The sequence below is a fragment of the Morone saxatilis genome, unplaced genomic scaffold (assembly GCF_004916995.1).
Source record: "Morone saxatilis isolate NCDOM2014 unplaced genomic scaffold, NCSU_SB_2.0 Contig19, whole genome shotgun sequence".
Classification (NCBI taxonomy): domain Eukaryota; kingdom Metazoa; phylum Chordata; class Actinopteri; family Moronidae; genus Morone; species Morone saxatilis.
The window spans coordinates 8,759,006-8,775,297 of NW_023339751.1; the positions used below are offsets into that span (position 1 = coordinate 8,759,006).

At 38.3% G+C, this 16,292-nt stretch overlaps 1 protein-coding gene across 1 annotated transcript in view; it reads left to right on the plus strand.

Moving 5' to 3' along the window:
- Positions 1-15,964, plus strand: part of eys (eyes shut homolog) — a 153,225-nt gene extending 137,261 nt beyond the window's left edge. The window contains exons 43-50 of the mRNA XM_035663372.1: positions 3,625-3,797; positions 8,406-8,588; positions 9,832-9,998; positions 10,876-11,020; positions 12,935-13,109; positions 13,356-13,528; positions 13,650-13,811; positions 14,772-15,964. Of these exons, the coding sequence (XP_035519265.1) occupies positions 3,625-3,797; positions 8,406-8,588; positions 9,832-9,998; positions 10,876-11,020; positions 12,935-13,109; positions 13,356-13,528; positions 13,650-13,811; positions 14,772-15,964 (2,371 nt within the window). The remainder of the gene's footprint in view (positions 1-3,624; positions 3,798-8,405; positions 8,589-9,831; positions 9,999-10,875; positions 11,021-12,934; positions 13,110-13,355; positions 13,529-13,649; positions 13,812-14,771) is intronic.
- The last annotated feature ends 328 nt before the right edge of the window (positions 15,965-16,292 follow it).

Genomic DNA, 16,292 nt, shown 5'->3' on the forward strand with positions numbered 1-16,292 from the left:
GCGTGAATTCACACATCCTCGAAGCGTTCATTTGCAAGTGGCTTTGGTGGGAAACATTGTGATCTCCCGTTAAAGGAATCTGTTCTCTACAGTGAGGTGTTAGACATCTCCACAGCATTCTAGACAAAAACATCATGTTATGTTATTCATCCAGCTCAACCCAGTCTTCAATGTGCACATCATTTTTCACTTAATGGCTGTGTTTCCTTCTTTAAAACTTTGTCATGTCAGTGATAGTTTGAGCTGTTTTTTTTTTCCTCCTTTCCCCTTTTAAACACTGTTTCAGTTTTGGTTCCAACAACAATACAGCTGAAAATTTTGCCTTTTTTTTCCTTCTTTTTTTCTGTTCATAGAAGTAGGTAGAACTTCACATAATTTGGCCCAATGACAGCTTGCTATAGCTACCCGTAGCCTGCAGTCTATGTAGTGGACAAGTTTTGTGTTCATAGAGAAAATATTTCAGTAAATCTCACCCATCAAAGAGGCTGGTTTAACTGACAGCTGATGCCAACTCAAGTCTGAAGCAAATACATTTTCCTACCGATTTATCTGTCTAAACCAGCATGAAATGTTAACTCATATAAAATAACTTGACAGACATGTGGCAATGCATTCAGTACAGTGTTATGTAATGTTAAGGAAGGTGCTAAGGTTTTTCCTTTTCAGCCAATGTATCAGGAGTTTAGAAATGTTGAAAAAAAAACTGAATAAATACACTGGCACATTTGAAAAGTGTTTAAACATGTGAATATACTTTGTGTTACAGAGTGCGGTGTGTTCTAGGTTGGGCCGTAGAAATATTGTCTGATCCCTTGAGAAAAGTTCCCTCATGCTTTATGCCTCCTTTCTATAAGGATTTTATTTCAAGTATCATCTAAAGTATGCTTCTCTATGGCAGTATGTTTCAAAAGACTCTGTGATGGAGACTTAACAGACATCACCCCTTTTCACCACCAAGGAAATGTTTGCAAGGGTGCCTGGAAGAGGTCAGAGAAATATCGAACAGCCGTCTGCTAAAACAGAATTCTGCCTGAGTAAGTCAGGTGAATGCCATGTGTAAATTCCATTTCATCCCTTTGCTCAAATTCATAAGACAAATAATTGAGTGCGGATCTAGTCCTCTTTCAAATGATTTTCCCTCCCACCCACCAAGAATCATAGTGTCTGTAGTACAACGACGTCCAGTTGGCTGTTTACAATACTGGTAAGCAAATGGCGTTTCAGCACCAAAGCAGTTCTTCTCTATAAATAATATTTGCTAAACCCAGTGGTCTTTTTTATTTTAACAAAGGATGAAGTGGGCTAAATGCTTTCATCCCGAGAACTAACGACTGCCACAGCAGCAGACTCATCAGTGCCTTACTGTAGAAGTGTATTTGCATACCAACAAGCACTTGAAAAGAAGTATTCTGTAAATAACTTACAAGGGATGAAATTTGAGAAATGCATGTGGCCGAACAGCTTATTGTTCTAGCTGACAGGGATATCATAAGCTAAGCGGTCAATTATTAATTATTTTATCTGGTACTCATTAGATTAAAAATGTATTCTTCCTCAATAATTTATTCAGCCTACAGTGTGCTGTAGCGGTGAAGTCTTTGAATGGCATGAGATATGGCGAGTACCGGCTTTATGCATTTGTGATTTACATATTCAAATTAGTTTGCAAACATTACCACAATTTCATCATCAAAGTGATTACCTCAGCCAAATTAAAACAACCTTTTGTCACTCCACACATCCAAGTTTTTGATTAGGCCAATTAAACCTCAAGTGTTTTCAACGGTGCTCCTTCCCCGCCTCTATCTACACTTTACCTTTTTGGAGAAATATTTGCTGCCTGTTTTTAGTGCTTATGTACAAGTCATTATCTTCCCTTAAATTACTTGAGATTTAATAAGTCCATTTTTGGCGGGTTTTTTTATGCTTTTGAGGATCAAAAATATTTGTAGCTCGTGAAACAATGAACATATGTCAGGCAAATCTCCACGCCCAACAGATTGTTCTCTGTACTGTTAATTGTGAGCTGCTTTCAACACATTGAAAATTGTTGTGTACACAATAAAGGTTGTGAATAGTTTCAAGGTTAATATTTTGGTTTTTTTCCTTTGTAGTAAGAGCCCATTTTTGTATTTCTGCTCAATAAAACTGCAGTGCACAGTAACCTTGCTGTACTTAGAATATTTCAAACAAAAATGTTCACATCAAATTTTATGTAAAAATACACCAGTTTATAAATATATCCTCAACTAAGCCACAAAACTTGTTTGTAGAAATGTGTCCACATAGAGGCAAGTTTAAGGAATCATCTATGAAAGACTTTGCTGCAATCAGAAGAGAATATTTAATTTGTTTATCCATCCATCAATTTATTTTCTATACTCACTTATCCTGTGCAGGGTGGAGTATTGGAGCGCTGGATAAGTTGCAGTGTCTCAGCAAAAACAGACAGACAAACATATTCCCACTTACATTCACACCTACCAGCAATTTAAAGTCTCCTATCCTGCATATTTTTTGACTGTGGGAGGAAACTGGAGCATCTGGAGGAAAACCCTTGCAATTTGTGTGTCACCAACATTTAAACGCAAACCCTAACTGACAATACAAGAGACAAATTAGCAGCACTCAAAGCATTCACTGCACAAGAGTAGTTCCATTAAATATTTGATTCAGGTTGTCAAAGATTATACAATAACAATGCCTGTTCTGTTCAACACGTGACAATTTTCATCTGTGACTATTATTTTGAAAATAATGGTCACAACTGGCAGCGACAGTGTGTAACAGTGCATCACTGTGCCTTAAAATGTCTCGAAAATTGACATTAGCAGTCTGTTAATAATCATACACTAGAAATTTTTACTGCATTATACAACATCCTTTTGTACTTCAATACAGTCATATCTAACAATGCTCAACTCTGGTGACAGAACGTAAATATTTCATTTCAAGAAGCCAGTTTCTCAAGGAGCAAACTACATCCTGCAGTGCTGCTGCTCAAAACACATTATTAATTTATAGATTTGAAACCCCACCAGTGCTTCCTCCATCTGATATTATACCTTTCAAAGTTGTGCACATCTCAGAGCATTTTATAAAGTCCCTGTCTGCATATTACTTTGCATGCTAGATCACCCTCCTCTTCTTTCCAAGAGAGGAATCACACGCATATGAATCTAGGAAAGAAGACATTGAAAATCCTGTACAATTTCAGGTTCACGTTTTCTGTCATGCCACTAATCATCTGCTTTCTGCTGTTATTTTTTACCTGTGTTTACTTTTACCAAAAGACATGAGAAGTAATTTCTGCCTCTGCAGGAGCTACTAAGATGAATAGATCCAGACCAAGATTCATATTTTTCTCCACCGCTATCTACACATTCACTCAAATGCTGGTGTTTCAGCAGAAGTATTCCATCAGGCTGGACACATTTACTCTTAACATCTTTTCAAATCTTTCATGCATTACAGTAGTATGGGTTGTTTTATCATCACTTCTCTCCCTGTGTGTTCTGTAGGCCACAGTGTGAGTTTGTAAAGCATCTGGACATGTTGCTGCAATGTCATGGTCCATTTTCACCTCTGCCCTAATGATGTCTCCCTCTATGTCTACACGTTTAGCGATGCTGAGGACTGGTTCTGTGAGTGCCCCCCGCTCTACACAGGCCGGCTGTGCCAGTTCAACGCTTGTGAGCGCAACCCCTGCGGTCATGGAGCCACATGCATCCCAAAGTCGCCTTTGGAGGCCGTATGTCTCTGCCCTTATGGAAGACAAGGTCTACTATGTGACGAACGTAAGTGTTACAGCTCCAAACAGATCAGTGCGGCACTGATTTAGCAGCTTTATTGAGAGGCTGATCTGCAAACAGTTGGTGAATGAGAGCCCTGAGCATTTGGTAGAATGAGAGTCTGTTGTTAAGTAAAGGGATTAATGAAACTAAATTGTGCTGAAAAAGCAGAAACGTCTTCCTCCAGCAATAGAGCAGGATAATCAAGGCAAAACTCGTGCTGAATATTCCAAAAGACTCTTCTCAGTTCATAAGATCTTATTTCCTAACAACTATAATTCCAGCAGTCTGACTTAAAGCAACTTTTCTTAAGAACTTTTTTCTTAAAATGTCAGGCTACTGCTGTAGCAGGGTGTTGATGTGTTCTCACGCTGTGTTAATAAGCTAGCTTGCTGTCACATCTGTCTGTCTGTGGTAACTTGTTTGAATTTCATCTTTGGCATACAATAACTGTATTTATATTACACAACTCCAAAGCTATAAGACAGTCATTTGATCAAGGGTCATAAAATGCTGAGTCGCTTACCAAGACTAATGATAATTTCGGAGCTGTTAGCATTTTGACCCTTGTTCAGGATAGTTAATAATGGCCTTGCAGTTATCTGACAATGGAAACGTGAAGACATCAGTGACAGGCTTTGTACTGTGTTATATTTTAACAAAAAAAGATGTTATTTGTCCCCACCTAAGCTGAGACATTGAATATACAGCTACAATGTGCAGTTGATACACATCAATGACCAAATACTTGCTAAGACTGACATTTCCATTTGTGTTTAATGCTAATTAGCAAATGTTAGCATGAGAAATGCTAACATTTGCTAACTAATCTATTAACAGTGCTAAACATACAGTCTAAAACATCAGCATGTTAGCAATGTCATTGTGATAATGCTAGCATGTTGACATTAGTATTTAGCTCAAATAACTGCTGTAGTACAGCTACATCGAGGTGCTAGCATGGCTATTAGTTTATTGCTTTGTTGACTCACAGTAGTAAAAGTTAAACAAAGCTAATGGCTAATTCAGGATGACCAAGAAGTTATACAGGAAGCTACATAAGTTGTATAGTGGTCTATTCTATAATTCCAAACAGTAGTACCATAAGAAGGAGACTTCACAGATCGTGGGTCTCACAAACAAAGGGTTTTGCTTGACTGAACTGACTGTAAGAGCAGCAGGGTGCTTGGCATATAAGTCGCTCAGCCATGTCACAGCCCCTGACAGAGTCTCAGCACCCACATGTCAAACAAAGTATTCTAACCTTCCAGTGCCACACTAAGTATATGGCTGACATTTGAATTTTAATCCTGATAACATCAGAAAAGATCAGAGTCAAAACTGATCACTCCTAAGGTCCCCTGCCTCTCTGTGCTCTTTTTGTACTTGATACGTTTAGCACCAATAATGTCAGTGATAGCATGGTACAAAGTTGTTGTCAAGCAGGAAACATGAAAGAGCAAAATGTTGTTTTCTAGCTGTTTTCAGGTCTTCATACTAATACATAAAGTGGGCAATGAACAAGCAAGAAATAGAGAAAATGGAGGGCTAGGAATTCGTGCTATTGATGCTGGAGTGCCTCAAGAGTTGAGTTCATAAAACATTAATGGATATTTAAAATGACTTCAGTCAGAATTATTAATGGTCTACCTTTGTACACAAGTGGCCCATACCTCCTGTTAAAGATTCATATTTAAAATGAATAGAGAAAAAAAAAGTGTACAGTACTGCTAGTACAGTACAACCATGTCTTGTTTCTCAAATCCAGTCATAGTTTATCCTGTCTGTCTTTAATTTTAGCATTGTTTGAAAATGATCATGTGACTATGATTATGATTTTAATTGTTTTAATTAAATTGTTTTTAGTCAAGGAAGGAATGCGTCAAGAGACTGGTCTGAGTGCACAAAGCAAGGAAAATAATGCGAACCCTGATCAACACAGTCTCACAATAAACAAACAAACAACACCCAAGTGTAGACATAGTTATGTAATGCAATCTATTTTAGTACATCATATTTCCATAGATACATTTTATACCATCCATTCTCAGTGGGTTTTAATGTTTGCTATTAAACACTGTGCAACATTATTCTGCATCAGCACTTCAGTTTAGTATTGATTTAGTGAGGTTTCTGTTAACCTTGCATTGTGCTGAGATTGAAACGAATATAATAGTATATTCTATACAGTATCTCTACCTCAGGAGAAGTGTTGTTTTCCAAGCTGCTCTGTGGCAGCTAAGATAGACACCATACACATGCAGTTTTTGTCAAAATGCATTTCACAATCTGGTGCTGCATGTCATTCTGTTTTTCTTCTGCCACTCCTGCTGGTTTGCACCATATTGCACAAATACCCAGCAAAGTGGAAATGCTATGTAATATTATTTGACAGAGTGTGGCGTTATAATCCATAGACAGATGCATTTCACAGAGGCAGTCCGTAATATATGTTAATAATATGTTCTGTACCCACTAGTTACAGAGTGGTGTACAATGACAATTTAATTAACAGATACTATGAACACAAAGAACTGTAAACAAAGAGGACTCAATTATTCCTGTCGATTTTGTATTTACACATCGATTATAATGCGTATGCCACATGCCTGAGAATAAGTGGCAGTCTGCACAATGGTTCAATGAGTATAATGAGTAACAGAAACCTAAAGATTTACTCAGTGATTCACTTCTACAATCCTATAACTTCCTATATCATAAGAGTTATTATGGATCCTTGTGAAATTGAATGAATGCTGGTTAACGCACCCAAAGGTAACTGATAGTAAAGGCAACCTTTTCACAGGCTTAGATTTACTATATGGGATTAAACCTGCCTGCAGCACAGTTATAAAATATGGGACTCTTCTAGTGTATGTTAAATAAGATGTAAATGGAGTGTTTTATTGTTTTATTGTTATTGAAATTAACTTAAAATCAAGACTGGATAAAATGCAAATTAAATTTTAGTTTTCTGTAACTTATAATGTTCAGTTATTGTAGACACTGTGTCAGAGAGGTGTTTATTTAATTCCCTGTCCCTCCCCATGTATACTTAAACACAGGGTAACCAACATTTACAATATAATGAAACAATAGGGCACCATTACAAACTGTGGCCTCAAAAGTTAGGACTGGAAATAAAGGCTGTGACAGTCGCAGCAAAAATGCGAACAATTATAACCCTCTCAAAGTTAAAGCAATTAAAGTAGAGCAGTTTTCTTGGATTCCTTTGGATGGTACAGTCTAGAGAAATATTTAATGGGGTGATAAACATAGAAACATATGCTGATTTAATCGCTTCACTTCCTGTGTGTGTTTTTCATTAAATTTACTTACTCTAAAATGTGGCCATAACAGATCATTGAATTATATCTGATATACGTATGTGTGTTAAATTTGACACCAAACTGGAGTGGCAGACATTTTTTAAGGAGTGCCCTATGCCACCCTTTAGATCCGCCCCTGTTCTTTTTTTTTAAATATGACATAAATGTTAACAGATGTTAATCAGAATAAGTTTATAAATAAATCAGTTTTGATAAGAAATTCTGATAAAAAATTACAATATAAAATATTATTCAACGTAAAACAGTTACTAACAGAATAGTTTCATATATAATTTGTAATAATAGAATATTCTATTAATTCCTGGTCATCTAAAATGTGCAAATATCAGTTTGGTTCAGTTCAGATACTTAATTTGTACAGAAGGCATGATGGTAACTCATCCATGAACCGAGTAAATAACTCAAGGTCATTTAATTTAGTAATAATAGCTGACATGTTTGTATCTGGTCTATCTGGCAAGACCACACGCACTAAAAGCCTAAAAATATGCCGTAACACTCTTTCAATGAAACAATAGGCAAATAAAGCTCTACCAGACTAGGGATGATAACAGAAGCATTTCCAGCTTTATTAATAATTTAGCAGCCAAACAGAGCTGAGGGCAGTCGCAGAGGGGAGTTCTGAACCCCTCTCAGCCATCGCCTGGGGCTGCAGAAGAATATGCAAGGTGTTTCCAGTGAAGAAGAAGTGCAGTTCTGTGTTTGAATCCTGACAGCTGTGTAAAAAAGAAAAACACACACACAAAAAAAAAAACTAAACACAGCAGCATGCAATTTTGAATGAGCGTGGGGAAATTTCCATTGAGTCCCCAGTGTTAAATCAAGTAGATAGGTATGCTGAGATGGAGAGAGCATTATTAAATCAACCATGCATTCTGAATAAGTAAACTTGTGGTTGTAATTGAATATCATTGGGATCATTGTGCTACCCTTGTGAACATTGAGTATGAAGCAATGCGTGCTTACCAGATCCCGTCCTAAACAGCTACTAATGAAAACAGAATAGGACTGAAGAGGTGATAGTATTTGAAAACAGGTCACCATGTAACAGCATTCAGAAAAGAAAATATTTCACTAACCCCTGATATGTAATGTGTAGCAATAGTGCCATCTTTTGGTAACCTGTGAGGGAGATGATGAATCAGACCTGTTTTTTTCCCTCATTTTAAACAAGATGACTTTACACAGACACAGTGAGCCCTACATCAGCGAACACTGGTCACATTTGAACACACATTTGAAATAAATGTCTTTGTTTTTGCAGCCATCAATATAACTCGTGCCAGATTCAGTGGAAGTGATGAGTTTGGTTACACCTCCTTTATGGCTTATTCCTCCATCCCGAGCATCAGTTTCTTCTACGAGTTCAAGTTGAAGTTCACACTCGCCAATAATTCATCTGCTGTGAAAGACAACCTGATGCTGTTTGCTGGGCATAAAGGACAAGGTGAGCTCCAATCTAGACACCCGCACGGCAAATTTAAAATAATTATCTTGTTGAAATGAAAAGAGGGAAACAACTTTGACATGTTTTTAGTTGTCAAACTTCATTAAGGATTATAAAAGACATGCCATTGCCGTTTTGAGAGGTTTCACCCGCTGTGTATGGTAATGTGCTATCTAATAGATTTCCACTTTCCTCTGAGATCCTCTAATCAAGAGGATTCCCTAAGGATTTTCTTTCTTGGCAGATTTTGAGACATTAATAATGAGTCTTCCTGCAGTCCAGCAATTAGTTTATTTTCAGCATAACTGTTATTGTTCTTGACTTTCAAAGGGAGCTTGTTGGAATTGCTCACATAAAATGAACATGTGAGCCAAGCATCTCAAAAGTATCTATGTTAATTGCATTAAACAGACTTTGAGTTGCAGGTGCAATGCGATGCTGTTAGCAACCATCACTTTAAACTAGGATCTTCCTATATGTGGGGTCAGATTTGGCAGCAGGTAACCGGCGTGTCATTGTCACCAGCATATTTCATCAAAAGAAGAAGAATGAAAAGAACACAAGATCTTGTGGATCTCCTGCCCTTGTTTTCTCTTGAGAGTACAATTCATCAAGGTGGAGGCAAAACAAAACAAGAGCTATGTGAATAATGAAACACTTGTCAGGAATGTGAACAGCATTGTTGGAAATGGTACAAATTCAAAGGCACAATATTAGAATAGATGAATTGTGAACAATTCACATGATAATTGCATTAATGAAGTGGCATCTTTTGATCAGCACCACCAAGGAATGAAGCAGTTAATTATACCATTGCTGTGATCAAGTTACATGAATTAAACAAGTAGAGATGCAAAATATGTTACGATACATAAAACACATTCTTTAAGAAAACAAATGCATCATTTATTCTAAATGTTTGTTAGAGATGTGGTGTTTATAAAGATCTTTTTTTGTTTGAGGATGAGTTTTTAAGGATATTCAGCAGGAAGATTTAGACAGTATTTGCAACATTTCAACTGTTTCACCATGTCTCTAGATGTTTAACAGATTATATATGTGTATATGCATATATATAACATAACCAATGCAAAATGTTTTTGTGTCTAAACCTAACCAAACATTATCCACAGTGGTTTAATATCAGAAAACTCTCAACTAATAAGCTGTTGAAATGTTAGAAATACTATGTGTAGGTGTACTATCCAAATAAAGTGCTACACAAACTGTTTGTGTTTTCCAGGCAACGATGGTGATGACTTCTTCGTTTTGGGATTGCGAAATGGCAGAGTTGTGCACAAATTCAACCTTGGATCAGGCATAGCAACCATAGTCAGTGATCGACTGAACCACCAGATCAATATTCACACTGTTACATTTGGAAGGTCCAAGAAAACAGGATGGCTGAAGGTGATTTGATAATTAGAAAAGTGTCCCGTTTGGAAAATAAGGTTACTTTATGTAACAGAATTGTTATGTTATTTTTTCTGATTATCTTTTTCTAGCCTTTTCTTGTAAAATACTGAATGATTTCAGGCTTCTAAAAATCATTCAAATGACACAATCTGAGAAGGAAAATTAACTCTTTATTTGAACTGCTGATATTGTATCAAAAGTGCATATAGAGACATATAAAGAGGCAGAATGAATAACAGACCAAAGTATACAAAGCAGGTTACTAGCATATATACAAAAGGGGTCACAAGCTAAAAAGGTTGGGGACTACGGTTCTAAATCAAAGATATCATCAAACCATTCAATTATTCCTCTTTCCACTCATTTATTTCTTATTTCTTTCTTTCATTTGTCACCTGACTTTATATGGTACACATTTTAAAAAATTGCACATGCCCACACAAACACTATATATTTATCCTCTGTTAATGCTGCAGGCTGGTAAATGGTGTTATAGTGAGGTGAAAGTTTTCTTGAAACATATCAGGTTTCTACATTATTTTGGTCCAGTGATCAGACAGAACAGGATGTTCGAATCGTCTAAGTATGGCTGAAAAATCTGCAGAAACAGTGAGATGCCATCGAGTCTGCAAGGGCCAAGATCCCTGGAGAATCAATGTCTTGAAGAATTTTATCTGTTCAGAGGCAAAAACACGGGGAATATAGTAGTGTAGCTACTGTGGCTAATAAGTGGACACTCTCTGAATAACTCAGTGATCAATCCGAGTTCGTACATTTTGTCAACTTTGTGCAGATTTTTAAATAAATTGTGCACACACACACACACACACACTCTATCTGGAGTATTGCCATTTTACTATGTCTTTCTCAGGTTGATGGACAACGTAACAGAACAGGATCATCTCCAGGACCCCTGTCGGGCCTCAATGTTTTCAACCAGCTCTTTGTGGGTGGATATAATGAGTACACCCCTGAACTACTGCCACTTGGCTCCAGGTTCCGTCATGGCTTTCAGGGTAAGACTGCTACAGCTTTATTACAACCAAACGCTGCTGTCTAGAGTGAGAGCACTGGGGCTTGGAGATTCTCCCAGGATCTCCATCTCTTTGTAAGCAGACGGGAAGGTGTGTAATGAAAAGGGAGTTCCAGGCTCAGATTGTGTATGAGGCCAGAACAGAGCTTTGAGGTTGATCGTGTCTGCACCCTTTAATCATTTCACACCCTGTACAGTTCTGCATTGTGTGCAAATCCATTCCACTGCTGATAAGTCACTTCAACAAGGGTGCCATACAAATAATCTTTGTCATTATCAACATCATTTATGCTTTCTCTCAGGTGACCCCATGTAAGAATGTATTCTGGAGAGCATTTATTCTGCCTGCTAATGTGCTGAGCTGTGGAGCCAAATTGCCATACCCGTAATGATGACAACAGCTATGAATATCATCATAACCATATTCAGCAGTCTCTGCACTACAGCAATGAAGCTTGTTATTATAAAATGTCATGGCAGATCCATTTGAGGTGAACAACAGCTTTTTATGTTTAAGGACTGGAGCAATTTTGTGCGTTTGCTTATTTATCATCATATAATTCACTTTTTGCTCACCAAATAAACCTTCGAAAATAAAATCAGTTATGCTAGAGCATCAGTTTGCCTGTATGAGACTGTCGCAGTCCCCTCTACTGGTAAGCACTACCTGAGCCACTATGGTGGAACCATAACCTTTTTGCTCGGGATGTAATGAGAACTCATGAGCGTCTAATCAGATCTGTGTGACCTTCCTCGAGCCCTAATCATGATGGCTGGCAGTGAACACACTGATAATGCACTTCACTCCCAGTTATCAACAGATCCACACTCCCCTGTAGAAAGGTGGCAGAGGAGGTAAAAAAATAAAAAATCAGTTACTCAATTTGAGCTGTTGATCAAATAACAAAAAACGGGGAAGTTTGTTTGTCTAACTTGTCTATTAAAAACTTATTTCATGCTGCTTTGATGCAGATATTTTTTTAATCAGACTTGCTAAGTGATCTTGAGGGTCATTTCCTTTAGAACCCCAGTCAGTTTTTGATTTTTAAAGATTGCCAAAGGAGCTTAGTTGAAAATATTATTGACAGTTTTGTAATAAAATGTTTTTTTTTACTGCACATTTAACTTTCAGCTTTTTCTCTGGCAGGTGTAATTGCTAGACTTGGCTCCCCAGCTTTTTTGGTTCTGTTACAAGAGGCAGTTTTTGCAGAAATACAAAAATAACCAGCTTTTCTAATCTTCCTTATGAATCTTCTTTTCGACCGTCTATGTTTGCAGCACCGCAACCATCACTTGAGTCTGCCAAGTAGACAGCATCATGCCATGAATATTCATGAATGAGCATGACATTTCCCCTGCATCCTGTTTATGCCAGTGACTAATGCAGCAGAGAGAAGGGAGTCTGCATGTGCAGATGACTGCGAGGCTTGTGCTCAGGCCTTATATTTATAGAAGGCCCTGTGCTCTGCAGGTACAGGCCAAAGCAAATATTGTCTTGATAAAATTGAATTATGAAAGCAAAAAGCAAATATGACGAGAGAGATGCATTATGACAGGAGGAAAAAACGTGGATTTACAAACTCCGACATCTTGGATGTACAGACCATCAAATTCAGTTCATATCTCAGAAAGACATGCAGATTTAAGTATGTATACAGTGGTGTCGCACAATAAAATAAACAACCATCAAAGAAATTCATTTCAAACACTGTACACATTTTGAAAGGTGTTTTTTCTTTTTTCATTGAGCTTGTTTGAGTGGGAAACACAAACTCAGATTAATCACATTTTAGTGTGCCCATCTTTGATCTTCATACAAGGAAAATAAAGAATGTAATCCCCTATCAGAGAAATAAAAGATATCGCTCTGACAACGGTGTGTTTGTTCTTTTCAAAGGGTGCATTTTTGATGTGCAATTTTGCACAAGAAGAGACAGAAAGTTCCAAGTGCTGGGACAGCCTGCGGGACATCCAGCCTTCGGGCGCAGCGTGGGTCAGTGTGGAGTCACCCCCTGTGTTCATGTTCACTGCAGAAATGGAGGAACATGTGTGGACTCTGGGTCATCTGTGTAGTAAGTGAAAATAATGACGACCGATAATGATTCCGTTCACGAATAACACGTGTAGGCTTAACAGTTGAGTTGCACCCAATGCACCCAACAGCTTTATGTTTAATGTATATTCCTATATATGTTGTCACTAGGCATCAGTAACCTATAGAGAATTAGGGAATCTGTTACACAGGAGTTATAAGTATAACGAAAAGAAATGGCCGTGTTTACAAGCTTTTCACAGTGTCTGACTGTGTCCGTCTGCAGTTGCCAGTGCCCATTAGGATGGAAGGGAGCACTCTGTTCTGAGACCGTGTCTGTGTGTGATGTCGAGCACAGTCCCCCTCCTCTGTGTGCCCACGGCTCCACCTGCATCCCTCTCCCGAATGGATATACCTGCCAGTGCCCCCTGGGGACCACAGGACTCTACTGCGAGAAAGGTTGCATTATTGAAGCCTAACTATATCATTATATATGTTTGTTTGTTTTTATTTAATAAGACAAGGCCTCGACTATTTAATTCAATAAATGTATAAATGCTCTATGGTTTTGCCTGTTCAGCTGTGACCATCAGTGATCCATTCTTCAGCGGTAACCAGTCTTCATGGATGTCATTCCCACCCATGAGTATTAGACATAGGACTGTTTTGCAGCTGCAGTTCCAGCCTTTATCACCTGATGGCATCCTTGTCTACACTGCACAACATCTCAGTGCCAGAGCTGGTGAGGACATTCAATTTCCTGTATAAGCCAGCTTTATTTTAATAAATGAATTACTATGTTGTGCATGTTGACATTAAAGAGCCAGGGCCAGTATTCTCTCTATACCCTGCCAACATGGTACACATTATACCTACCAATCAGTCTTTGTTTCGACAGTATTATGACAAAAATAATATATGACAGGAACTCATTTTTGGAGCACCTAATATAATTCTATACATTCATAGGAAAAATTCTACTGTAAGTATTTCAGGCTAAAAGGAATAAAAGGAAAATACATTTGGTGTAATTTTGCCACCAATACACAACATAATAAGTATTTTTAAGCTAAACAGACCTCATTGGCATACTTTATTAATGTCAGGCAATGTCAGTATTCTACTAAAAAGACCTCCCCAAAACAATTCAAACAATTTTCTTACTTGCATCTAGTTCAGGTATCCCCAGGCTGGACATTACAAGATGAAACTGGAGGGTCTCAGGGTGGTTCATAGGATAGGATATTGATCTGCTGCTCAAATTAAGATCTTTCCTCATGTAAAATAAAGAAAGTTGTCCTTCCTCAGACATCTAACAGTTAATCAAATGATACAATTTGGGTTTTATTCATAAACAACAGATACTGTACACAACACACATATCCACAAAACAAAACATGACTAACAGAAGACCAAACGAACACAGATTTAATCCATTACATATAATAAAATAAAACCATAAATAACGTCTAACAAAAAACAAACAAGGTGTCATGAAATTGAAGCATGACACAGGATAAAAACACTGCAAGTTAATATTACATATTTCCATAGTGGTACTGGCCACAAAAAACAGCAACCACTGCTGTGCCTCTGCTGCATTAGAAACATTAAGACAAAGTTGTGATATTCAGACTTAATTATTGCTGGCTCATTATGAAAATATTAAATCTTTTGTTTTTGTTTTATTGTCATCCTACAGGAGACTTCTTCTGCCTCTCCTTGACATCCGGGTTTGTCCGGCTGACATTTAACCTTGGGGATGGCACCCACATCCTACGGTCGGTTAAGCGAGTGGACACGCGAGGCAGGACCTGGCACACGGTGAAGGCTGGCCGATTTGGTCACCAAGGCTTCCTCAGTCTGGATGATGAGGAGGTTAGAGAGAATGGCACTGAAGGGATGACCACCCTCGATGTTACTACAGACATCTTTGTCGGGGGCGTGTCCACTCTGAGCTACGTGTCCACGGAGGCAACTGAAGGGGAGCCAATGGGCTTCACTGGTGGTTTGAGAGAACTTACAGTCAACGGTCAAGAGTTGGAGTTAACAGAGACTGGGGCAATAAGTGGAGCAAATGTTGGGGATTGGGATGGGACTGCCTGCGGGTACAAGGTGTGCCAAAACGGAGGCCGCTGCCTGGCAACAGGACGGGACTCATTCACATGTATATGTCAGCCGTCGTGGACTGGCTCTGTGTGTAACCAGTCTGTAAGCTGTGTAAACAACAGCTGCAAACATGGTTCCTTATGCGCTCCATCTAGTGTCACCTCATACCTCTGCATGTGCCCCTTAGGGTGGGGAGGGAAGTACTGCGACACAGAAATAGCCACAGACACTCTTAAGTTTGTGGGGAACTCGTATGTTAAATACCAGGACCCAAGATACAACACGAGAAATTTTAAGTACACACAGGTTTCTTTCAGCTTCCACACAAGCTCAAATGACAGTTTGATCATGTGGATGGGAAAGGCTGAACATGAAGATGACGACTACCTCACAGTAGGGATTGAGAGCGGCCACCTCAAGATTGCAGTCAATCTCGGGGAGAGACTTTCCCTCCCAATAACTTTCAGAAATCTCACACTCTGCTGCAACATATGGCATAATGTCTCCGTATCTTTAAACGGCACAGTTATTCAGGTGTTACTAAACAATAAGAGAATCCTCTTCGAAGACGTGGACCCATTTGAGCGTTACGTGGCCTTAAACTATGGCGGTCAGCTTTACTTTGGTGGATTTGAATTACACAGAAACGTATCAATAGTCACTTCTGGGTTGTTTTCAAAAGCCTTTGAGGGACATCTCAGAAATGTTTATTTGTTTAAAGATACCAAGCCACTGCTGCTTCTCAAAGACGGTGAGGGTTTTAATGTTTATGATGGGAATGAATAGTATTGAAACTCTGACTCATGAAAATTCCCCTTGTGATATCATCTTAAACTTACTATTACTTGTGCTTTATAACGCCCTACAACAAAGTAGTCCATGAGATTTGTGTGACACTTGGCAGTAGTTAGACAGTGTTTTTAGGGTTAGGGTGGCCAAAGGAAAGTTCACAATAAACCATATTTTACTACTTGTTTCTTCAACACTGTAGTAGCCTGATTTTCTTCTGACTTGTTTATAGATCATAATGGCTTTATCTCAGTTTTAAACCCTGAGAGTCCGTCACTATTTCAATATGAAAGGAAAAATTTAAAATCACGTCAACTGATGTAAA